Raw genomic sequence first — 25,853 nt, 5'->3', positions numbered from 1 at the left:
GTTAGCTTAGTGACAGTATCAAAAATACATTTTGGATTGTTCTTATTTTCCTCAATTAAGTTGGAAAAATAGGATGATCGAGCAGCAGTAAGGGCTCTTCGATACTGCACAGTACTGTCTTTCCAAGCTAGTCGGAAGACATCCAATTTGGTGTGGCGCCATTTCCGTTCCAATTTTCTGGAAGCTTGCTTCAGAGCTCGGGTATTTTCTGTATACCAGGGAGCTAGTTTCTTATGAGAAATGTTTTTAGTTTTTAGGGGTGCAACTGCATCTAGGGTATTGCGCAAGGTTAAATTGAGTTCCTCGGTTAACTGATTTTTGTCCTCTGACGTCCTTGGGTAGGCAGAGGGAGTCTGTAAGGGCATCAAGGAATCTTTGTGTTGTCTGTGAATTTATAGCACGATGCTCCTTGGTTGGGGTCTGAGCAGATTTTTTGTTGCAATTGCAAACGTAATAAAATGGTGGTCCGATAGTGCAGGATTATGGGGAAAAACATTAAGATCCACAACATCTCTTCCATGGGACAAAACCCACTGAGTCGATGATGGCTCCGAAAGCCTTTTGAAGTGGGTCTGTGGACTTTTCCATGTGAATATTAAAGTCACCAAAAAGTAGAATATTATCTGCTATGACTACAAGGTCCGATAGGAATTCAGGGAGCTCAATGAGGAACGCTGTATATGGCCCAGGAGGCCTGTAAACAGTAGCTATAAAAAGTGATTGAGTAGGCTGCATAGATTTCATGACTAGAAGTTCAAAAGACGAAAACGTCATTTTTTTGTTGTTGGTAAATTGAAATTTGCTATCGTAAATGTTAGCAACACCTCCGCCTTTGCTGGATGCACGGGGGATATGGTCACTAGTGTAACCAGGAGGTGAGGCCTCATTTAACACAGTAAATTCATCAGGCTTAAGCCATGTTTCAGTCAGGCCAATCACATCAAGATTATGATCAGTGATTAGTTCATTGACTATAATTGCCTTTGAAGTAAGGGATCTAACATTAAGTAGCCCTATTTTGAGATGTGAGGTATCACGATCTCTTTCAATAACGACAGGAATGGAGGAGGTCTTTATCCTAGTGAGATTGCTGAGGCGAACACCTCCATATTTGATTTTGCCCAACCCAGGTCGAGGCACAGACAGTCTCAATGGGGATAGCTGAGCTGACTACACTGACTGTGCTAGTGGCAGACTCCACTAAGCTGGCAGGCTGGCTAACAGCCTGCTGCCTGGCCTGCACCCTATTTCATTGTGGAGCTAGAGGAGTTAGAGCCCTGTCTATGTTGGTAGATAAGATGAGAGCACTCCTCCAGCTAGGATGGAGTCCGTCAGTCCTCAGCAGGCCAGGCTTGGTCCTGTTTGTGGGTGAGTCCCAGAAAGAGGGCCAATTATCTACAAATTCTATCTTTTGGGAGGGGCAGAAAACAGTTTTCAACCAGCGATTGAGTTGTGAGACTCTGCTGTAGAGCTCATCACTCCCCCTAACTGGGAGGGGACCCAGAGACAATTACTCGATGCCGACACATCTTTCTAGCTGATTTACACGCTGAAGCTATGTTGTGCTTGGTGAACTCTGACTGTTTCATCCTAACATCGTTGGTGCCGACGTGGATAACAATATCTCTATACTCTCTACACTCGGCAGTTTTAGCTTTAGCCAGCACCATCTTCAGATTAGCCTTAATAAATCCTGTTGTAACTACCCATCCCGGATCCGGGAGCGTAATCATCATCTGACACTAATTAGCATAATGCAACTGACATAAATATTACTAGAAAATATTCGGATTCATGAAATCAGAAGTGAAATATATTGAAACACAGCTTAGACTTTTGTTAATCACCCTGTCATCTCAGATTTTGAAAATATGCTTTACAGACAAAGCAAGACAAGCATTTGTGTAAGTTTATCGATAGCCTAGCATAGCATTTTGCCTAGCTAGCAGCAGGCAACCTGGTCACGAAAATCAGAAAAGCAATCAAATTAAATTGTTTACCTTTGATGAGCTTCGGATGTTTTCACTCACGAGACTCCCAGTTACATAGCAAATGTTCCTTTTTTCAAAAAATATTATTTTTGTAGGCGAAATAGCTACGTTTGTTCTTCACGTTTGGCTGAGAAATCGACCGGAAATTGCGGTCACGAAAATGTAGAAAAATATTCAAAATTAGCTCCATAATATCGACAGAAACATGGCAAACTTTGTTTATAATCATTGCTCAAGGTGTTTTTCAAATATCTATTGGATAATATATCCACTGGGACTATTGGCTTTTCAGTAGGACCGAGAGGAAAAATGGCTACCTCTGTATTTTACGCAATAATCACTCTGAGAGCCATCAGGTGACCACTTGGTGACCACAGGTGACCACGCAATATAGTTGCTTACGCTCATTCTTCAACATAAATGCGTGAAACTACGTCAAAATGCTGTAGACATCTTGGGGAATATGAAGAAAAAGGAATCTGGTTGATAGCCCATTCACTGCTCAATAGGGACGCATCGGAACGCAGAGCTTTCAAAACATGAGTCACTTCCGGATTGGATTTTTCTCAGACTTTCGCCTGCAATATCAGTTCTGTTATACTCACAGACAATATTTTTACAGTTTTGGAAACTTTAGAGTGTTTTCTAACCTAAGCTGTCAATTATATGCATATTCTAGCATCTTGTCCTGACAAAATAGTCTGTTTACTTTGGGAACGTTATTTTTCCAAAAATGAAAATACTGCCCCCTAGTTACAAAAAGTATTTTACGTCGGTAGCCCTGCCCCCTGGTAAACAGTGTATGATCGCTGGATGATTCATTTTAAGTCTAATACTGCGGTTAATGGAGTCGCCAATGACTAGGGTTTTCAATTTGTCAGAGCTAATGGTGGGAAGCTTCGGCGTCTCAGACCCCGTAACGGGAGGAGTAGAGACAAGAGAAGGCTCGGCATCAGACTCCGACTCGCTGCTTAATGGGGAAACCGGTTGAAAGTTTCTGTCGGCTGAATGAGCGACACCGGTTGAGCATTCCTACAGCATTTCCCTCCAGAAACCATGAGAAAGTTGTCTGGCTGCGGGGACCATGCGAGGGGATTTATACTAACGTTACTATCTGTACTTGCTGGTGGCACAGACGCTGTTTCATCCTTTCCTACACTGAAATTACCCTTGCCTAACGATTGCGTCTGAAGCTGGGCTTGCAACAGCGACTGCAATTAGAAGGCATCATGTTAATGTTACTACTTAGCTTCGGCTGTTGGAGGTCGTGACGAACCACGTCCAGATAAAGCATCCGGAGTGAGAAAGATGAGTGAGGGGAAAAAACAAAAATTTAAACGGTAATTAAAAAGAAAAAACCGTAAAGTTGTCAGGTAGCAAAGTAAGGTTGGCAATAAAATGCACAAACCGCACAGCAACACGTAAACAAGTCTGCAAGTTGTGACCGGCACCAAACGTGATCAGGACACGCAGGTTAAAATATCAAAAAAACTCTGAACCAATTACATTAATTTGGAGATTTAGCATTAAAAAGCATTAAACCTTTATGGCAATTCAGCTAGCTAGCTTGCACTTGCTAGCTAATTTGTCCTATTTAGCTAGCTTGCTGTTGCTAGTTAATTTGTCCTGGGATATAAACATTGAGTTGTTATTTTACCTGAAATGCATAAGTTCCTCTACTCCAACAATTAATCCACACATAAAATGGTCAACCGAATCGTTTCCAATCATCTCTCCTCCTTCTAGTCTTTTTCTTCTCTTGACTTTATATTGCGATTGACAACTTTCATAAATTAGGTGCATTACCGCCACCAACCTCGTTCGTCTTTCAGTCACCCACGTTGGTATAACCAATGAGGTGATGGTGCACGCGGGCAGCCGGTTTGGGTTCCGTGTTAGCTTTATTTTTTTTTCAAATGTTTTCATAATACAAAAATCAACTTACATTGCTACATCAAACATGTCTAGCAAACCAAACACAGGTATTAACAATACTCAAACATACAAAAAATATCAACAAAATAATACAAAAAATAAACAATTTAAGTGCAATTATATTCACTCTGAAAATATCTTATTATAATGATTCATGAAGATGTTATTCTTGTTGTTATTCACTAGGGTTAATGTTTTAATAAGATAATTAAATTCAATCAGAAAAATATGTAATTTTGGTATAGAATTTTGTCATTTTTGTTTGTGTATAAAGTATTTGGCAACAAGAATTAAAAAAATAACAATAATCTCAGTGGTTTTGTTATCATTACAATAGTAACATAATATATATTTAATGTAAAAAATATAGGCAGTGTTCATAATGGTAAATAAGTACTTTGCAAGGTTTTCCCAAAATTCTGCCACAAATTTACATTCAAAGAACAAGTGAGACAGATTCTCACCTTTTTCACAGAAAACGCAGATATCATCAATAGCCACAAATGTGGAAATCATAGAATTACATGGATATATCTTACATTTTGAAGTGCACTTCCTTAACTTTGTTTGGTATATCGTATTTGTAAGGCCTTAACCATGCATTTTTCCAGACAATGTCAGGAATAAGCATGTTCCAGAAAAACTTTCCTCTCGGTGTAAGTTGGTTTTGTGAATGAAGAATTTGTCTTATATATTTATTACAACAAGATTTCTCAAGTAAGCCCACGCCTTCCAATCTGAGTTCTGGATAAACTTTGTGATCATTCCCAAAATTAAGATGAGTTTTCATAAGTGTAGTTAGACCACTGGGAACGGCTTTGATCACAGAAATAAACTCTCTGAAAGGTATTGGAAACTCTTTCAATGTTAAAAATTGTTCATATGTGAGAATATTACCCTTGTTGTAGAAAATATAAAGAACAAAGTCAATATTCCTCTCATGCCAGCTGGGGTAGAACAATTACTTATTACTTACAGTTATGTCAGAATTATTCCGCAAAAGAGCTTTATGAGGGGAAAAATTGTGCAGGAAACATGTTTTCCAGGCCATTAAAGCTTGTTGGCGAAACCTAGCCAATTTAGCAGGTCATCTTTCAGGAATATAATTACATTTCAGTAAAAATTGAAGACCTCCCAATTTATTAAACACATTATTTGGAATTAAATACAATATTGAATCAGTATCGATGAAACATTTTTTCAACCAGTTTATCTTGAAAGTGTTATTTATGTCAACAAAATCCAACACTTCTAGACCGCCTTCAGCTCTTTTGTTAGAAAGGACAGATTTTTTTAGTTCGTGAGACTTATTTTTCCAGATTAAGTCAAGAAAGGTCTTATTGATCTCTTTACAAGTAGCTGGATTTACACATAACGATAATGAGGGGTACACAAAACGAGACAGTCCCTCTGCCTTGGACAGAAGTACTCTCCCAAGTATAGAAAGATCTCTTTGTAGCCAATTATTAAATATATTTTTAGTTCTCTTAATTTTAGGAGAGAAATTCAAATGTTGTCTGACTAAGTGGTTTTTTGACAGATGTATTCCTAAATATTTAACACAGTCCTTTACAGGAATATTTTCTATTTCTTTATCATCAGAGTCAAATAAACATAAGATTTCACATTTAGAAACATTGAACATTAATCCTGATGCAATAGAAAATGCAGTTATAGCATTAAGGGCATGTGCGACCTGGTCTTTGTCTCTAAAGAAAAGAGTAGTATCATCAGCCAGTTGGGATATTTTGATTTCTTTGTTAAAAATGGTTAAGCCATACAAATGTGCATTATTCAGAATATTTAAAGATAGAAGTTCCACAACCAAAATGAATAAAAATGGCAAAATTGGGCATCCCTGTCGTACACTTCTGTTGATACTAAATATTTTGGAAGTGTTAAGGTTTAGTAGCACAGAACTATTTATATCTTTGTAAAACATGCAAATCACTTTAATAAAATGTTCACCAAATCCAAAAAGTTTACGAGACCTAAAGAGAAATTAATGTTCAATTGTGTCAAAGGCTTTACAGAAGTCCAAAAATAAGACAACTGCATCTGAGTCAATTGCATTTGAATAATCTATAAGGTCCAAGACTAAACAAATGTTGGAGCTTATGTGACATCCCTTCATAAATCCTGTTTGAGTTTCATTTATAATGGTATCTAATTCCTTTCTTTAATCTTTTGGCATAAACCAGAGCAATCAATTTGTAATCAACATTTAATAAAGTAATTGGTCTCCAATTGTCAATGAGAGAAGGGTCTTTTATCAGGCTTCGGAATCAATGAAATAAGGCCCTGTTTCATAGTGGAGACCATTTCCCCATTTTTAATGCAATCTTGAAACATATTGAAAATCGGGTCTTCTAGTAACTCCCAAAACTGTCTATAGAATTCAACTGTCAGGCCATCAGGGCCAGGTGATTTCATCTGTCAGGCCATCAGGGCCAGGTGATTTCATCTGTCAGGCCATCAGGGCCAGGTGATTTCTCTTTTTTCATAGAATTCAGAGCCTCTAATTTCTTCAATTGACACAGGTGAATCGCAAACTGAGTGGAAATCATCCTCAATTACAGGAACATAATTCTGAATGTGGCAAATGTAGCTTTCACAACCATCTTCCTGAAATTGAGAGCTGTAAAGGTTTTCATAAAAGGAATTGACAAATGATGATATTGTAATGGGATCTTTGCATAAAACGTCGTTAATTTTGAGTGCAGTTATTGATTTTCTTCTGTAGCTTCTCTTTTCAAGTGCAAAAAAGTAACTAGTGTTTCTTTCCCCCTCTTCAATCCATTTTGCTCTTGACCTTACAAAGGCGCCATTTTCCAAATCCGTGTAAGTCTGTTCTAATTCTAGTTGTAAAGACCTGAACACAGACTCCTCTTCTTCAGATAGAATATCTTTCTTTTGAAAACTGTCAAGCTTGCTCATCATCTCCTTTTCTCTAAGGTTCTTTAATTGCATCAGCTCTTTGGTGCGTTTAATGGCTACCATTATGACTTTATTTTTGAAAAATTCCCATCTACTTCCATGACCCAAGTCTTTCCTTGCAAAAATATCTCTAGCTAATGATTTGATGTTTTCAATGAGATCAGTATCTTTAAGAAGTGTATTGTTTAATTTCCAATATCCTCGAGTACCTTTTGATTTTTTAGTAGCTTGTAAATTCAGGGAAATCAAGTGATGATCAGAAAAGGGAGCCAACTGATGATCTACATCTATAACAAATTGTAACAAAAAAAGGGAAATTAGGAATAAATCTATTCTAGATTTACGTGACATAGATTTGTTGGTCCAGGTATAACCCTTAGCATCCGGATTGAAATAACGCCAGGCATCCTCAACACAGAGATCCTTGCATAATGTAATGATAATGTTACTATTTTGAAGGTTTTGACTCGTTCTAGGAGGAAAACGATCAGCAGATGCATCAGGTGTTTCGTTAAAATCCCCTGAAATAATTAGAAAAGCCTCAGAGTATTTGTTGCTTTAATCCTGTACTTTCCTGGTAAAAAGGGTAAAAAGGGTCTTATTAGGAGCAGGTGAGTTATGTCCGTCCGTATACATTACAGATGATGAAAATAGCATTGTCAAGTTTAACAGTTACTATGACCCATCTGCCGTCTTGTGAAGATGTAGATTCTAGAATGTCACCTTTAAACTTGTGAATAAGTGTCAAAACACTGAACAGCTCAATGACTTTCAAAGTGGCACCGTCATAGGATGCCACCTTTCCAATAAGTCAGTTCATCAAATTTCTGCCCTGCTAGAGCTGCCCCGGTCAACTGTAAATGTTGTTATTGTGAAGTCTCGTGAAGATTTGTTTCAGAATATAACACTTACAAGAACTTGTGAATTCAATATAGGTTTTTAATACAAACACATCAGAAGCCTAAATGGTCCGCGGAACACACACTTTTCCAGAGCATATTTATACACACACAGCATATGAGTCCATTCCACATGTTAATGAAGTTACTTCCCTCAGGTCATTTGCCACCATTCTTCCATGGAATTGCTCAGCTTTGTTGCTCTCTGTAAGAAAGTCTATTTGAATTCACAAGCTCCGGTATCTGAGAAGTATTTGATTCAATATTTTCCACAACATGGTTTGGAGGGCAGTGTGGCTGGCAAAGTTCCAAACTCTCAGCATGTGTAGGCTCATGATGTGAATGAAACATGGTGTGGACTACATCATGTGGTGCACTACCCCCAACATTCTTTTGCCAGACCCTAGGGTAGTGGTCGGTGCTGTGTAGAGCTGGGCTGAGTTGAGGTGGGCCTGGTCTGGTAAATCTATATCAACACTGAAAATAAATTTTGAATAAGTCCATGTATTAGGGCAGGAGAATTATGTTTGTGGGGAGGACCTGGTTGCCCATGTCGGTTGTCTGCATGTCTTGTACTGGTCTTTTTTTGTGTTAAGCACATGACATTTGTAATGATCTTTTTGCACTTATTTTCTGCACTTAAAGAGCTTTGCTTTTTGCCTATAAATTGAAAGCGATATACAAAAAAAGAAGTGACACTATTACACTTCATTCAGCTGCCTCTAGCCCAAAGCTAAATGTACTAAAAATGTTGTTCTATTATCCTCATTCCTCAAGGTTTTGCCCTTGGAGCCACAATTCAGTCCCAGACTAAGGGCATCTGGATGTGGTGTGTGCCCCACCCAATAAAATCAGACCACACCTTGGTGCTGCTGGATACAGAGGGGCTGGGGGATGTGGAGAAGGTGGGAGATCAAGGTTATACATTTAACATAGTTACATGCAAGGCTACTACTGTACTGATTAAAAAGAGGCTCTTCATTGTCAAAATATTGTATGCAATGAAAATGCATACAGTACATATAAAACATACAGCAGAGTAAAGGCACATTTTAGAAATTATACAAACTTTTAACTTTTTCTCCTTGAACTTTGAACTACTCCCTGACTTTATTTCACTCATCACTCCAGTAACACCTACCTCATCTTTCTGTGTTGACAGGGTGACGATAGTAATGACAACTGGATATTTTCCCTGGCTGTTCTTCTGAGCAGCACCCTGGTGTACAACAGCATGGGCACCATCGACAACTACGCCCTGGAGAAACTACAGTATCCTTCAGCAGAGATGGGGAAGGGGAGATAGTGCCCAGAGCAAAGGGTAGTTTTCTAGCCTGGTCCCAGATCTGTGTGCTGTCATGCATAACAATGGAGTTAGGAGTTGGCAAAACAGCATAAACAGATCTGGAACCAGGCTATTGTTTTTCTGCCACTGTAATGAAAAATAGCAGCAGTTGTGGTAAGGTTTGGGTGACTTTGGGAGACTTAGCTTTGGCGACTTGACTTTGCAGAAAGCTGAAAGGGTTACAGGCCACACCCTCAAACTCGATATTATTCCCTTTGCAACCTGGTGGTGTTATACTATCCAATACAATCTCATCCAATGTAAACAACAAATATGTTTATTTGTGTGGCTCGCTGCATACATTTCTACAAAATAAATCATGGGTAACACTTTACATTAAGTTGCCCCTATTACTATGTAGCTGATACAGTCATAACTGTTAACAACATGGTAGTTACATACGTTTTTACCATGTAATTACATGGTACTGTAACAGGGTTGTTTTGGAATCAGTTATTACACAATTGGAAGTTTATTCCACACATGTAACTACTGATGTTATTACACATTCTCTTGTTCCACTATGTAACTAATGTTTTGCAATTACACATTTGAAAGTCATCTGTGAATTACCTTGTTAATAACTCAAACCACAATGTGACCGAGTTACACGCAACTACAAGGTGCCCCTACCACTGAATCTGCATGTAATAACCCGGGTTAATAAATAGGTTAGGACCTGGTAACAACAGGTGTAACAATGCACACCCTGTTATTAGCTACCTGTCATTTTCAACGGGTTTATTTCTGTGTTCTGACCTGGCTCAAAGGCTGGCTCGAGTGTAATGTAAGAATGATGCAGTTACATAGGATAAACTTGTAGTTATCATGTACCTACCCGGGAGCAAGCAACTTATAGTGAAGTGAAACCCAGTCGGTCATAACTTTTATAATTACTACATGTATGTAGTTACAATGTAACAATCTTTACAGACAATGGACTAACCAGGAGAAATTGAGACAGGAGAACATTAGGAGAACATTTACTTACATTGAACTTACTATGTAAGAATCTTTGTCAACCAAATCTCTAATTAAAATGTTGTTACAAGGGATATACATGTATTTGCAATGTACTTATCCAGGAGCAAGCAACTTGAAGGTGCAATATGGAGAGATTGCCGAATTTCAGTTTATGTGATGTATAGTATAGACAATCATCTAAACCGGTGTGAAATATCTTTTCTCTAACAAAACACATTGTATTTTCAACTGTTTGAAGCTGGTGTATAAAACCCGAAAGTAAAAGTTGCAAAAATTAAACTTTGGGTCACCCACTAAGTTACATAGTGCATCTTTAATATAAAGTGAAGTGAAATGGTTTATGACTTTGTAGTTACAATGTAACAACCTTTGCAGACAATAGGCTAACAAGGAGAATTAAGGAGACTGGAGAACATTTAGACTTTTCTTTAGTGGATTTGACAAAGATTCATATTCAAACCATTCAAATTCAATTCCCCATTTCAGACTCAAAGCAAGAACTATTGGTAGAACCTACTAACTAGTTGGTAAAAATGTAATAACACAGGGTGGTAAAGCTAGCTAGCTAGAATTTAGCTAATTAATGTTGATAGCTAGAAAGCAAGTTACTGTAAGCACTGGCACAATGTCAAAGCGTTTTCCAACTTGGTCAATAAAGACAAAATCGTCATTAAACTTATGAAACATTTAGTTAACAATATTATTTCACTGTTTTGAGACTTACATAACAAACCTTTATTAACACAACAAATTAAGAGACAGAAATAACATGTGGCTTCTATTTTGGCTGCAGAGGAGCTTGTGAGAGGTGAGAGGTCAGTATGACATCACTTCCTGGTGAACTCACTTCTACAAAATCAAAAAAAAAGAAAAAGAAATGTTACAAATGTAACCATGATTATGCGAGCTATTAGATCACTCCAATATGGTATCCTTCCAATATGGTAGCCAGCTACACACTGTGTGAAAAACAGCAGTGTAATAGAGCTGTAATGGGAGTTTATGATGGAAACTAGTATAGTTACTGTCTGTAATGTAAAGTAGTGTAACAGAAAAACTATAGTAAACACAGCTACACACTGAAACCCTCAGTGTAATAGAGCTGAGATGTGAGTTTCCATGGGAAACTAAGATAGTTACTGTCTGTACTGTAAAATAGTGACAGAAAACTATCGCAACTCAGCTGTGAAAAAACAACACCAGTGTAATCTCACTATGGTGAGGCTAGCATATACTCAGACCAACAGTGTAAGATTACTGTGTCTATAGTATATAATATGCAATACTGTATGATAGTATAGAATGGGACATACAGTATCAGCCATTGTCTCATACATTATCTGAAGGAGGAGGCGTGGAGAGTGAACTGCCTGACCATGAAGGGGCAAGGCATTCTACCTCACACACGTTTATAGCTTATTTCTTGCTATAGACGTGGGGGTTCAGGTTGGCAGGACATAAGGAAAAGTGTGTTTATAACTGTGCTTTGTCCTGCAATGATCAACTCTGGTTAAGCTAGCTACTTTGCATAGCTCATTCACCGTGATACACACAAGAGTCTAGGCAAGATGGCTGCGCCCTGTGAGAGATGAAACCGTGATGCGCCTCACGACTCCTAGCTCACTCTCAGGTGAGAACTGCAAGTCTGCCGGAGCGAAACGTACACAGTCTCCCGATCTTGCAGGGTAGGCGGCTCCCCGGATCCGAAGGCTAAAACCATGAAGGTTGGTGGACAGACAAGTCACACAGACAACTAAGACAAATCCTCAGCGCCGCCAATACTGCTCGACCAAACCAAGTATCGCCCAGGTTGGTACACTCTGTCACAAGTAATAAAAAGAAGGACCAAACCCAAACAAGATGGCACAAGCCAAACCGAGTGGAGGGACAGCAGAGCCATATTGGAGTGATCCAATATAGTGCTACATAACTCATGAAACATTTTTGTTCCCTATTTAGTGACTGACATTGCACTTTTGCACATTCAAAATAAGAAAAATAAGAAGCCAGAAGAACGCTGGGCTGTCACCAGGAAGTGACATCACACTGACATCTCATACTCTCCTTTGCAGCCAAAATGGAAGCCACATGCTATGTCCAAAGACAGTACAGTATGAATGAAGATAGGCAGAAACTGCTTCTCCAGTAGAAATCCCTGATCACCCTTGTAGGCCATCATGGCGACGTTGGCTAGCTAAGCCACAGATAGAACAATGAGACAGATATTTTACCGGATGTATAAATGTGAAGCATCCGGTTGGTGTTTCCACTCACTACCAAATATGTTGATGAGAGGAAGCTCAGTAGTAGGTGAAGATGGAGCGAGATGGATTTTGGCTGACATTCTGCAAATGTTCTTATCAATGGAACATTTGATCTCTATTAGTGCTGACCCCATTTAGTCGACTGTTATATTGTTTGGTCGATAGGCTGTTGGTCGACCGCGATTTCTTTAGTCGAGCAGTAGCAAAAAAAAATAAGAAATCATGGTGTACAAGACAGCTTTCTGATTCGCGCCAGTCTGAGTGGACTAATCCATTGTGGAGGATGTGGGGATGGTACTCTAAGGCATGTGCTACTGAAAATATATATGGTTAAGGACAATGGTGCAATATGAATAAAAACAGCATTATTTTATAACAAATGCACTTTCTCCTGCGTTTGATAGTGTTCGCTGTCTGCGGTTCTGAAACATCAGTGTGCTGTTAAATTGGTGCCTTTTCCTAGACTATGTTGCTATGTGCATAATAGCAAAGTTAACAAGCAGATTGGTGTTGAGAACAATGTGGCGGAGTCAGGAGCGCAGTCAGAAGACGAGAAAACAGCCCTTGCCTTAATTGTCTAAGAAAAGTGAGGAGAGAGGAAACCCCATCTTAATTTGGTCTATAATCAATAGCCTAACTGTTAAATGTGCCTGACTTTATAAATCATCCATATATATCTACAGAAATAAGACAGATCCTGCTTGTGTTTCCTGTTTGAGTGTTTGTTTAATAGCCTACTAATTCAGTGAGCTCCAATCCTCACACAACCACAACATTTCAGATAAACAATTTCATAAATTTGACTGTTTTTAATATTTGCTAGGCTGTAATACAAGGGTTGCACTTGTTTTTTTCATTAGAACACCCTCTCTGGTATTACTTATTATTTATTTAGTGTTGTTTAAACTGTTCCAAATTGTCAGAAAAATAACCCTCCTTTTTCTTGATCTCTTTCTTATTGTTATTATTACTACTATTATTGTTATGATCATCATTATAATAATAAGTAGCCAATTGCTTTTAAACTCAGTTTTTCACAATTCCTGTGTCACGGTTTTCTAGGTGTGAAAGAGAGTCGGACCAAAATGCGGCGTGTAGATTGCGATCCATGTTTAATAAACAAACGTAAAACACGAATCGATACAAACACTACAAAACAAAGAACGTAACAAAAACCGAAACAGCCCTATCTGGTGAACAACACAGAGACAGGAACAATCACCCACAAACACACAGTGAAACCCAGGCTACCTAAATATGGTTCCCAATCAGAGACAATGACTAACACCTGCCTCTGATTGAGAACCATATCAGGCCAGACATAGAAATAGACAAACTAGACAATGAAACATAGAATGCCCACTCAGCTCACACCCTGACCAACCAAAACATAGAAATATACAAAGTAAACTATGGTCAGGGTGTGACATCCTGACATTTAATCCGAGTAAAAATTCCCTGTCTTAGGTCAGTTAGGATCACCACTTTATTTTAAGAATGTGAAATGTCAGAATAATAGTAGAGAGATGTCACGACTTCCGCCGAAGTCGTTCCCTCTCCTTGTTCGGGCGGCATCGACGTCACCAGTCTTCTAGCCATCGCCGCTCCACCTTTCATTTTCCATTTGTTTTGTTTTGTTTTCCTGCACACCTGGTTTACATCTCCTCATAATTACTATGTGTATTTAGCCCTCTGTTCCCTCCATGTCTTTTTGGGGTATTGTTTATTGTCAAGGTTGGCACGCTTCCGGCTGGTTTGCACCGGGTTTTGGTTTGTACCCGTGCTTTGTGGCAGCCGGTACTTTGTACTTGGTTGTTGTACTTTATGCTGCCTCACTTGTTCTTTGGGCATTTGTTTTGTTTAAAGCCATGACATCATTTTCTGGAATTTGCCAAGCTGTTTAAAGGCACAATCAACTTAGTGTATGTAAACTTCTGATACAGTGAATTATAATTATAAGTGAAATAATCTGTCTGTAAACAATTGTTGGAAAACTTACTTGTTTCATGCTCGAAGTAGATGTCATAACCGACTTGCCAAAACTATAGTTTGTTAATAAGAATTTTGTGGAGTGGTTGAAAAACGAGTTTTAACTTCCTTTGGGCAGCATCCGGTGAAATTGTAGAGCACCAAATTCAAAATACAGAAATAGTCAAATTAAACATTCATAAAAATATAAGTGTTATACATTATCTGAGGACTGCGCCCAGTTTACAAAAGCATACAAACATTTTACAACCAAGTAAAGGAATTACAAAAGTCAGAAATAGCGATAAAATTAATCACTTACCTTTGATGATCTTCATATATTTGCACTCTTAAGAGGCCCTGTTACACAATAAATGTTTGTTCAGTTCGATAAAGTCCCTCTTTATGTCCCATCTTGCCTATAATTCACTGTATCACAATTCCAGTGGGTCAGGAACAATTATATTGTAATCTAACAGCACCTGTTTGGCACACATAATATCTATGTAGCGCTTGCTCGTTTCCTTATTTTTCTTGATCTCCAGTATTTTCCACAACTAGTCAAATTTATTCCACGCATCTGACCTCCCCTTTACCTCCTGAGAAACCAGTGAACATTCCCCTATTTTGAGTTTATTTGTCACGTCCTCTGCATCCATTTTACTGTCAAGTGTGTTATCATGTTCAGAGTTTGTTATAACCAATTTAGTCATATGATTATGATATGCTATGATATGATATGTCACATAAAGAGAGCAAGGTTTGAGGAAATAGGGAATATTTTTCTGAAACAATTGAGGGATTTCGGTAACAAAACATTTCAGTCAGAAATGTCTGTAATTATGTTGCAGCTTCAGCAACACGGACAGCACCATAAACACTTTTAATGTTCTGAGGAGGTTGATGTAGCTGGGAGGAGAGAGAGACAATCGGTGCTAGTCACACATTTACTCGCTGTCTTTTTTTTAAAAAGCGCAGGCGGCACAACCATATCGATTGCGGTCAGACTCCCTCTAGTCATTTGTGTGTCTTAATTATTTCATCAAACAGAGCTCTTAAAGCTTTAGACAAGCTCAGTGCATATAGTTGAATTTATTAAACCACATAGAATGTATGGAAAAATACATGTTTAAAAATGTCAAACAATCGATTGGTTGAAAGAACAGACGACTCTCGGTCGACAAAGATATTTTTGGGGTCGGGGACAGCCCGAATCTCTATACAGTTTTCTGTTTCCAAAGCTATAATCTGTTATGAACAGAGTGTACTAATTTCTGTGGAATTTACCCATTGTCAAGTTTTTTCAATTTGCGTTGTTTAGAAGGAGTGCAAGGGCGAATTGAGTTATTGCAGACGTGCACTTCACAGAGAAGGCGTTTCCTAATGGAAAAATGTAAATACGGTGAACACTTTGGAATTATCTGCATTTCTGCATAAATTGGTCAATTTTTTTTATCTGATCTTCATCTAAGTCACAACGATAGACACAGTGTGCTTAAACTAATAACACACAAATTATTGTATTTTTCTTGTCTATATTGAATATTTTGGTTTGAGTCATTAACATGGTAATTTACAGGTGACTTTCAAATGTGTAATTACAAAACAGTTACATAGTGGAACAAGAAAATGTGGTATAACACATGTGGAACACAGTAATTACACAGGTGGAATAACCTTCAGCAAGTGAAAGTGTAATTACACATTCCTTGCTCCAATTGTGTTGTAATTAATTCCACAACACACCAATTACCATGTAATTACATGGTCAAAACCTATTTAACTACCATGTTATTAATGTGTTAGTTACATAGTAAAAAGGGCAACTTAATGTAAAGTGTTACCAAATAATGTTCTAAATAGCAGAACCCTGTAGAATCTGGTCACAACCTCAGTGTGGGGATCATAGAGAGATAGAGATCACTACATAACCAGTTTTTGCATGGACATTGCCATTGAGGACTTCCACCATTTTAAAGTAGTGAACTGGTTATAACTTCCTATGAGTTAAGAAAGGACCACACAATTCCATCCAGGTTATCAGGAGGGGTCAGCCAATTAATTATACTCATGAGCAAACAGTCCATAACTGCAGGGGACAGTAATTTGCCAACCTTGGCTTTATACCTATTCAAACAACACTCCAGGTGGCAGTATGTACCCTTTCAATTTGTTTACCAACTAATAGAAGTAGTAGTGGGAAAAAATGTACTACTTCAAAATGGAGATGGCTTCAATGGCGCTGCCCATGCTCTCACAGATGCCATGATGGGACAGAAACAAAGATGTGTCATCTAACTAAGTCTGGATATGTCTGGGTTTATTGTCCTCAACACCGCCCCCTAAAGCTATGTGACAGAACTGACAGACCACATTAAGGTGAAGTCGGTTGAGGGAGACATTGATGAATCTGCAGACTATGTCCGTTTCTTTCCGTCTTTTGTGTGGGCAGTCAGAGATTTCGGACTAGAGTTAAAGCTTGATGGAAAACCCATCACCGCACATCAGTACCTGGAGAATGCTCTTAAACCGAAACAAGGTGAGAATACTACACATGGATCAATGAAACTTAATATATGGTACTTAAAGTTCTACTTAAAAGGACAGTTCTACCAAATGACATTTTAGTTTCCTTACCTTGCAATCAGTCTATTGCCAAAGTAAGACAGCAATCCATGCTTTGGTTTTGTTTACCTGGCCACTGTTTACAAATGCTAATTTGTTCACATCAATGGTCCTGATATTAGCATTTTTGACATTTCATATCCAAATCATCCTAAAGTTTCTTCAATTGATTGTTTAGCTCAATTAAGTTACTTTAAGATGATTTGGACAATTCACATTTGGAGACAGTGGTCAGGTAAACAAAACAACAACATGGATTGTTGTCTTGTAATTTGTTCTATCTGTTCATTTATGTTTTTTTTTTTCAAAGGTACGAGCAACAAGATTGTTAAATACAACCTGCCTCGTGATTGTCTGAGGAAATTCTTTTCCCCTCGTTGGTGTTTTGTCTTTGAACGTCCTGCCAACTCTGAGAAAATGAAACGCATGGAGGAGTTGACAGATGCTGACTTGGAACCCTCCTTTGTGAAGCAGTCCAGAGACTTCTGTGACCACTTGTTTAAAGAAGTCAAGACTAAGACCATGATAGGTGGCCTGAAAGTCACTGGTAAAAGTGAGTATTTAAACTATTATATAGGTGTGAGAAAATACAGTGTATGTCTATTGGGTATAATTGAAAATATTCCACTACAATGGCTTTTTTCCAATTGTGCTGCTGCTACCACAACTACCATGTCTACTTTTACCTCTTTATTACTACAACCTCTATTTCTACTACCATACACTGAGTATATCAAACATTAAGAAAACCTGCTCTTTCCACGACATAGAATGACCAGGTGAATGCAGGTGAAAGCTACAATCCCGTATTGATGTCACTTGTTAAATCTACTTCAATCAAATCAAATCAAATGCTATTTGTCACATGCGCCGAATAGAACACAACCTTACAGTGAAATGCTTACTTACAAGCCCTTAACCAACAATGCAATTTTAAGAAGAAAGTATTTACAAAAATTAACTGAAGTAAAAAATTAATTAATTAATTAATTAACAGTAGCGAGGCTATATACGGGGGGTACCGGTCCAGAGTCAATGTGCGGGTGCACCGGTTAGTCGAGGTAATTGAGGTAATATGTACATGTAGGTAGAGGTAAAGTGACTATATATGGATAATAAACAGAGAGTAGCAGCAGTGTAAAAATGGGGGGGTTGCATGGGGACAATGCAAATAGTCCAGGTAGCCATTTGAAGAAGCTGTTAAGAAGGCTTTTGGACCTAGATATAGTGCTCCGGTACCGCTTGCCGTGCGGTAGCAGAGAGAACAGTCTATGACTAGGGTGGCTGGAGATCTTGGCAATTTCTTCCTCTGACACCGACGAGTATACAGGTCCTGGATAGCAGGAAGATTGGCCCCAGTGATGTATTGGGCCATATGCACTACCCTCTGTAGTGCCTTGCGGGGACTGAGCGTGCACCCCTGAGGGGCCCCTGTGTTGAGGATCAGCGTGGCAGATGGGTTGTTACCTACCCTTAAAACCTGGGAGCGGCCCGTCAGGAAGTCCAGGATCCAGTTGCAGAAGGAGGTATTTAGACCCAAGGTCCTTAGCTTAGTGTTGAGCTTTGAGGGCACAATGGTGTTGAATACTGAGCCGTAGTCAAAGAATAGCATTCTCACGTAGGTGTTCCTTTTGTCCAGGTGGGAAAGGGCAGTGTGGAGTGCAATAGAGATTGTATCATCTGTGGATCTGTTGGGGCGGTATGCAAATTGTGGGTCTAGGGTTTCTGGGATAATGGTGTTGATGTGAGCCATGACCAGCCTTTCAAAGCACTTCATGGCTACAGACATGAGTGCTACAGGTCGGTAGTCATTTAGGCAGGTTGCCTTGGTGTTCTTGAGCACAAGGACTATGGTGGTCTGCTTGAAACATGTTGGTATTACAGACTCGGGCAGGGACAGGTTGAAAATGTCAGTGAAGACACTTGCCAGTTGGTCCGCGCATGCTCGGAGTACACGTCCTGGTAATCCATCTGGCCCTGCGGCCCTTTGAATGTTGACCTGTTTAAAGGTCTTACTCACATCGGCTACGGAGAGCGTGATCACACAGTCGTGCGGAAGAGCTGATGCTCTCGTGCATGCTTCAGTGTTGCTTGCCTCGAAGCAAGCATAAAAGTTATTTAACTCGTCTGGTAGGCTCATGTCACTGGGCAGCTCATGGCTGTGCTTCGCTTTGTAGTCCGTAATAGTTTGCAAGCCCTGCTACATCAAACGAGCGTCGGAGCTGGTGTAGTACGATTCCATCTTAGTCCTGTATTGCCGCTTTGCCTGTTAGATGGTTCGTCGGAGGGCATAGCGGGATTTCTTATAATCCTCCCTGTTAAGTCCCGCTCCTTGAAAGTGGCAGCTCTACCCTTTAGCTCTGTGTGGATGTTGCCTATAATCCATGGCTTCTGGTTGGGGTATGTACGTACGGTCTCTGTGGGGACGACGTCATCGATGCATTTATTGATGAAGCCAGTGACTGAGGTGGTGTACTCCTCAATGCCATCGGAAGAATCCCGGGAAACATATTCCAGTCTGTGCTAGCAAAAAGGTCATGTAACTTAGCATCTGTGTCATCTGACCACTTCCTTATTGAGCGAGTCACTGGTTCTTCCTGCTTTAGTTTTTGCTTGTAATCAGGAATCAGTAGGATAGAGTAATGGTCAGATTTGCCAAATGAAGGGCGAGGGAGAGCTTTGTACGCATTTCTGTGTGTGGAGAAAATAGTTTTTTTCCCTCTGGTTGCACATTTAAGATGCTGGTAGAGATTAGCTAAAACGGATTTAAGTTTTCCTGCATTGAAGTCCACGGCCACTAGGAGCACCGCCTCTGGATGAGTATTTTACCCCTTTTTCTCCCCAATTTTGTAGTATCCAATTGTCTCATCGCTACAACTCCCGTACGGGCTCGGGAGAGACGAAGGTTGAAAGTCATGCGTCCTCCGATACACAACCACAACCAACACAACCAACCAAGCCGCACTGCTTCTTTAACACAGCGCACATCCAACCCGGAAGCCAGCCGCACCAATGCGCCGGAGGAAACACCGTGCACCTGGCCACCTTGGTTAGCGTACACTGCGCCCAGCCCGCCCCAGGAGTCGCTGGTGCGCGATGAGACAAGGACACCCCTACCGACCAAGCCCTCCCTAACCCGGGCGACGCTAGGTCAATTGTGCGTCGCCCCACGGACCTCCCGATCGCGGCCGGTTACGACAGAGCCTGTAGAGTCCATGCCCCAACGAATTGAGGCTGTTCTGAGAGCAACTCAATATTGGGAAGGAGTTCTTAATGTTTTGTACACTCATTGTAACACAACAACCATCCACCACTAAAATCACAACAGACAACTACTACCACTACCTTTCACCATCACCACTTCCACTAACAACATCTACTACTACTACTACAACCACCATCATTACCACTAAAATCACTACCAACACCACTGCTACTACTGCTACTACCATCATTACTACTTAAACTACTACATCCACCACCATCACTACTACTACAAATACTACTGCCAGATGTGCTGAGCCCCATTTTTCCTATGCAGTGCTCGGGAACCTGACAGAGATGTACGTTGACATGATACGGAGTGGGCAGGTACCCTGCCTGGACAATGCTGTGGTGGCGCTGGCCCAGATTGAGAACTCCAGTGCCCTTGAAAAGGCCAAGGCCTACTACCAGCAGAGCATGGCAAAGATGGTGGTCTTTCCCACTGAGACCCAGCAGCAGCTGTCTATGGTTCATGCTTCCATGGAGAGGGAGGCAGTGGCCATCTTCATGAATAGTTCATTCAAGGATGAAGAACAGAAGTACCAGAAGGAGCTCATGGTATGGGAATATATTATACTCGTGGTTTGCACATTGCATCATAATATTGTCATTAAGGTTCTCTTTGGGACTGAGTGGAGTACTACACATCTATCTAGATGTACTCTGGCTTTTCTAAAGTTAGCTAGGTTCAGTTAGCTTCACATTCCAGCTCAAGCTTCAACCATGTTACGAAGGTGGATATTGATTGTGCACCAGCCTCTTACCCGAGCCTGTTCAAGCCAGGCTTGTTAGTGCGCGTTCATGTCACAAGTGGCAACATCAATCCATGGGCGAGTCAGTGCCACATTTACATTTAGACCGAAATCTCTTCTGCGTGAAGTTGTAAATGTTTCCTGTTATTACAAAAATTGAATGTGTAATGTGATAGGCATTTTAATAATATTATTTTTAACATACAAAACCATTGATCAATACAATATTAATACAATATATATTAATACAACTGAAGAGGATGATGACACAATCTTTTTGAGAGGGAGGGAATATGATTTCATTGGTCTTCAACTTGCAACATACACTTCATTCAGAATAAATGGAGATAGCCCATGGACTTAGATAGAAATTGCATTATTGTATCTGTCCCATTTTGGCCTTTGTGAGAGCATGGGCAGCGCCATTGAGGCCATATACATTTTGAAATAGTCAATTGTCTTCTTCTACTTCTATGAGTTGGCAAACAAACTGAAAGGGTGTGTGCTGCCACCTAGAGTATGTTGTTTGAACAGGTATAAAGCCAAGGTTTGCGATTTACTGCCACCTGCAGTTATGGACTGTTTGCTCACGAGTATAATTCATTGGTCAATCCCTCCTGATGAACCAGATGGAATCATGTGATCCTTCCTTAACCTAAAGGAAGACCCATCCAGCTGACTACTTCAAAATTTTGAAAGTCTTCAATGGAGGATGCCCATGTAAAACCTTTTGGGCATTAGAGTCCTCTATATCTGTCTCTATGAATTAGTCCTGACTTACCTTGACCCAGAGCAGGTTAGATCTGAAGGATTCGTAGGTGGCTAAAAGTTGAGCCACCTTCGTGTCACCGGCTATCCCGAGTTGAACTCAGAGTTGACCGAAGTTAAATAGCTAACTCTTTTATCTTGCATCGTAGTACACTACTCTGGAGGACTGAACAGTCTACTCAATTCATTCTCAATTGGAGCTGATGAAGATTTTCTCTGACTTGCATTATAGTGGCTTGGAAACGCGATGACATTTCAATAGGAGGCTAATAATTAGTAGGAAAACCTTTTGTCATCATTGTGATGTCATCAGATTTACTTTAGATGTCGTATAATGTTAGCTAGCTAGCTAAGTGAGGGGAGAGCAACGGGTTTTAGCTAGCTAACATTAGCATTGCTAGGTATTTTTGACAAACTTTGCTAGCTAATGGTAACATTGCCATCTGTCTAAAGTAAATTTGATGACATCATAATGGTGACAAAGTTGTTTCTTACTAATTATTGCATACATTAGCAATGTCAATGTATTTCCAAGCAACTATAGTGTAATTTAGACTAAACAATCATAAGCCTTTAAGAATGACTGAGCACTCCTCGACTTTCGGGGGTCACTGTGGCTAAGGCGTCTTTAGAATGTTCATAACAATGGTATGTATGATGCGACCGAGTGCTGGAGGTGCAACCCATGATTACATGGGTTGCATTTGGGAGGATGAAAGTCTTTATTTTGGTGCATCTTGGGAAAAAAAGTTCCATGCTCTCAAAACAATTAACTAAACTTTGAAAACAGTTTGCTCTTTGCAAAATAGCCCAAACATTTTTCTCCCCTCAAGCAACACATTTGCGTTTAACGTGTAGCGGTATTTATTAGAAGTATATTGTATATTGGAAGTATATGTAAATTGGATTTTATATCTGCTCCACTCTTAATGGACGGTCATAAATCATTGTTTTGGATCTCAAACCAATTAATGAATCAATCAATACTTATGCAAAAATGTATAAATTAAAGGGATAGTTCACATCACACAAATATACGCAAGTTTCCAAAATGTATTAGCACAAAAAAGTTACATTAAGATTATTTGAGCATGAAACTATGCTAAAATGCTAATATCGGAAATATCAACTTGCATTGTTTTTTTGACAAAAATGCTAAAAAGTTAGCATTTGGAAACAAAGCCAAGGTAAACAAAGACAAAGTGTGGATTGTTGTCTTATCTTGCCCATAGACTGCTGACAAGACAAGGAAACCAATATGTTTTTGTAATTGGGGTGAACCATCCCTTTAAAGACATTTGACCCATGCCCCCACCCCCCTCAAGTGGTCAAACAAAATACCTAATTTGAGAAGAGTTTTGGTGCTTTCTGACATTATACCACAAATCACTAGCCAGCTACCACCCAGTTACTCAACCCTTCACCTTAGAGGCTACTGCCCTATATACATAGACATGGAATCACTGGCCACTTTAATAATGTTTACATACTGCTTTACTCATCTCATATGTATATACTGTATTCTATTCTACTGTATTTTAGTCAATGCCACTCCAACATTGCTCGTCCTTATATTTCTTAATTCCATTATTTTACTTTCAGATTTGTGTATATTGTTGTGTATTGTTAGATACAACTGCACTGTTGGAGCTAGGAACACAAGCATTTCGCTACACCGACAATAACATCTGTTCAAATTTTTATGTGACCAATAAAAACACAAAACATTGAATTATTTGAATTCTGTTAGACAAAAGTATGTCATAAACATCACAGTGGAGTTCAAATACATGTTTGGACCTAACCTCTTTTCTCTAACCAACCCCTCCATGTTTCTCTTAGAAAGCGCTTCAAGAAGTATATTCGACAATCTGTGATAAAAACTCGCAGGAATCCCAGAGGGCATGCACGCACATCATCGAACACATATTTGCTCCCCTAAAGGTTCAACTTCGGAAAGGTTCCTACATGACCCCTGGAGGATACAAACACTACTGCGATGATCTCAAAATGATGACCAGTGAATACAGATCAACAGGAGGCAAAGGAGTGAAGGTATGTTGGACTTGCATCTAACACAACCTCACTGATTGGTTAAAACGGAAGACTGGTGCCGTGTGTATTGGAGGTTGAGGTTCTGTTCTTATCGACTCTTATCATGTGTGTGTGCGTACATACATGTGTGTGGTTCTAGGCTGAAGAGGTACTGAAGGAGTACCTGAATGACAAGGAAAGCACTGGTCAGGCCATCCTGTCAGCAGACCAGTCTCTAACTGAAGCTGAATTGAAGGCCGAAGGTGAGGACCTGTGTTGGAATTATCCATCCAGTAAATGCGAGTGGCAAACAGTATTCTTTGCAACTTTACCTTTAATAAAAATACAAGGGCTGTGTACTATGGGTTTCCTAAAATCATTTACCATTACAGACGAGGAAAATGTAACCTATTGTGTTGCCCAAAATTATATAAATGAAATACATTTTCTTGGTTTTGCTCTCTCTCTCTTTAGAGGAGAAAGCGAAAAGGGAGGCGTCTGAGCAAGAGAAACGAACCATGGAAGAGCAGATCAGAGTCCAGGAAATGCTGATGGACGATCAGAAGAGAACACATGAAGAGCATAAGAAACAGCTGTTGGAGAAGATGGAGGCTGACAAGGAAACTGCTAAAGTGGAGTACAATAGAGTTCTGGAGGCCAAACTCAAGGTAGGAACTGTAATAATGGAGACCAGCAGGCAGTATATTGATTTTGGGTTAAGGGATAGTCCCCTCAAAATACCTAACATGATTTTCCAAAACAGTCTTTATTTGACAGTTTTGTTTACAGTTTGTCTGCATTTTAGTCACCTTTTGCACTTCGAATTGGTTTTCTATTTCACAAAGTTTTGTAAGATTTTGTTAGCCTCACAGCCTAATAACTATGATACAGTATTTTTTGCTGTAGTAACTGCTTGGTACTTTCGATAGACTTGATTTGTGCTTACCGTATTGTAAAGTTATCCAGAATTAATATACATCTATTGCAAACTACAGTAGCAAAGTGTTTTCTTCATTTGCAATTGACATTCTTCATTGGTAGTTGGGCGTACTAATTCAGAGGACAAGATTACAGCTCAATAGAGAGGTAAAATGCTTTTTAGTGATTTAAGCAATGTTGGTCATTTCAGGAGAAGGAAGACCTCCTCAAGGAAGGGTTTCATTGCAAAGCACAAGAAATGGAGGCACAGATAAAGGACCTCAGGAAGGAGCAGGAGGAACAGGAAAAAGCTAAGCCCTCAATGTGGAAGCTAGCTCTGGATAACGTTGGAAACGCTGCTCTAATGATTCCAGGATGGGGCAAATTAATTGGAGTTGGTTTGAAAGTTGGGTCACATTTCATGAACTGAAGGTCCTTTAGGGGGGATGATAATATACTACCAAAATATTGTGTTTCACAATATAATGTCCACTTTCGAGAAAGGTGTGGATAAATTCTAAAATGTTTTACCTATCAATCATTAGACTGATTACTTTACATGAACCACTCCCTTCAGAAAGTGTGTTCATTTAGTTTAATGTTTGTTTAAAAGGCATAAAAAAAATAAAGAGTAATTTTTTTAAAGGCAAATTAAGGAGTGTTCCTTTATTGAAAAAATGGATCAGTACCTTTAATTTCATTAATTTGCACCAGACATAATAGAATAGTATGTGCATTGGGATGTTTGTAATAGGCTCAGTGTTAGTAAGGGCTTTATTTGTGCTCACAACAAACATTTTCTACACAATAAACAATTTATTTTCACTGATCCTGTCTTGATTAGCATGGACAAATGAACAGGATAATTTTTCATTGTGTGAAACTGTAATGAACATGATGGGAGACAGAGAGCTGGTTTCAAGCTCAGGGCACAGCAGGCGTTTATTTGTAAAGGACCACAGGAGGAGGCAGGTAGCTGGGTCCAGGGGCAGGAAAAAGGTCATACACAGGGGTCCAACAAGGCAACAGTACAGGCAGGGAAGAGGCTAGTAACGTTGCCCGGGAGATCAGGCATTAGGTTGATAACAGGAAATCCGATAGGCCAAGGTACAGGCAGGGAATAGGCAAAAGGCTTCATTAGTGAGGCAGGCCAAAACTATCATACACGG

General features: G+C 39.5%; 1 protein-coding gene across 1 annotated transcript in view; it reads left to right on the top strand.

Moving 5' to 3' along the window:
* LOC110529748 (guanylate-binding protein 1) overlaps window positions 1–25,335 on the top strand; it is a 29,880-nt gene extending 4,545 nt beyond the window's left edge. The window contains exons 3-11 of the mRNA XM_021612228.2: window positions 8,540–8,667; window positions 8,925–9,034; window positions 16,672–16,862; window positions 17,259–17,501; window positions 20,490–20,770; window positions 23,575–23,787; window positions 23,927–24,029; window positions 24,241–24,434; window positions 24,896–25,335. Of these exons, the coding sequence (XP_021467903.2) occupies window positions 8,540–8,667; window positions 8,925–9,034; window positions 16,672–16,862; window positions 17,259–17,501; window positions 20,490–20,770; window positions 23,575–23,787; window positions 23,927–24,029; window positions 24,241–24,434; window positions 24,896–25,114 (1,682 nt within the window). The 3' untranslated portion in view covers window positions 25,115–25,335. The remainder of the gene's footprint in view (window positions 1–8,539; window positions 8,668–8,924; window positions 9,035–16,671; window positions 16,863–17,258; window positions 17,502–20,489; window positions 20,771–23,574; window positions 23,788–23,926; window positions 24,030–24,240; window positions 24,435–24,895) is intronic.
* Window positions 25,336–25,853: the final 518 nt, after the last annotated feature.

The sequence above is a fragment of the Oncorhynchus mykiss genome, chromosome 8 (genome assembly GCF_013265735.2).
Source record: "Oncorhynchus mykiss isolate Arlee chromosome 8, USDA_OmykA_1.1, whole genome shotgun sequence".
In the NCBI taxonomy this organism is placed as follows: domain Eukaryota; kingdom Metazoa; phylum Chordata; class Actinopteri; order Salmoniformes; family Salmonidae; genus Oncorhynchus; species Oncorhynchus mykiss.
The sequence above is the reverse complement of the archived record's forward strand: the minus strand, read 5'-3'. Positions and strand labels throughout refer to the sequence as shown.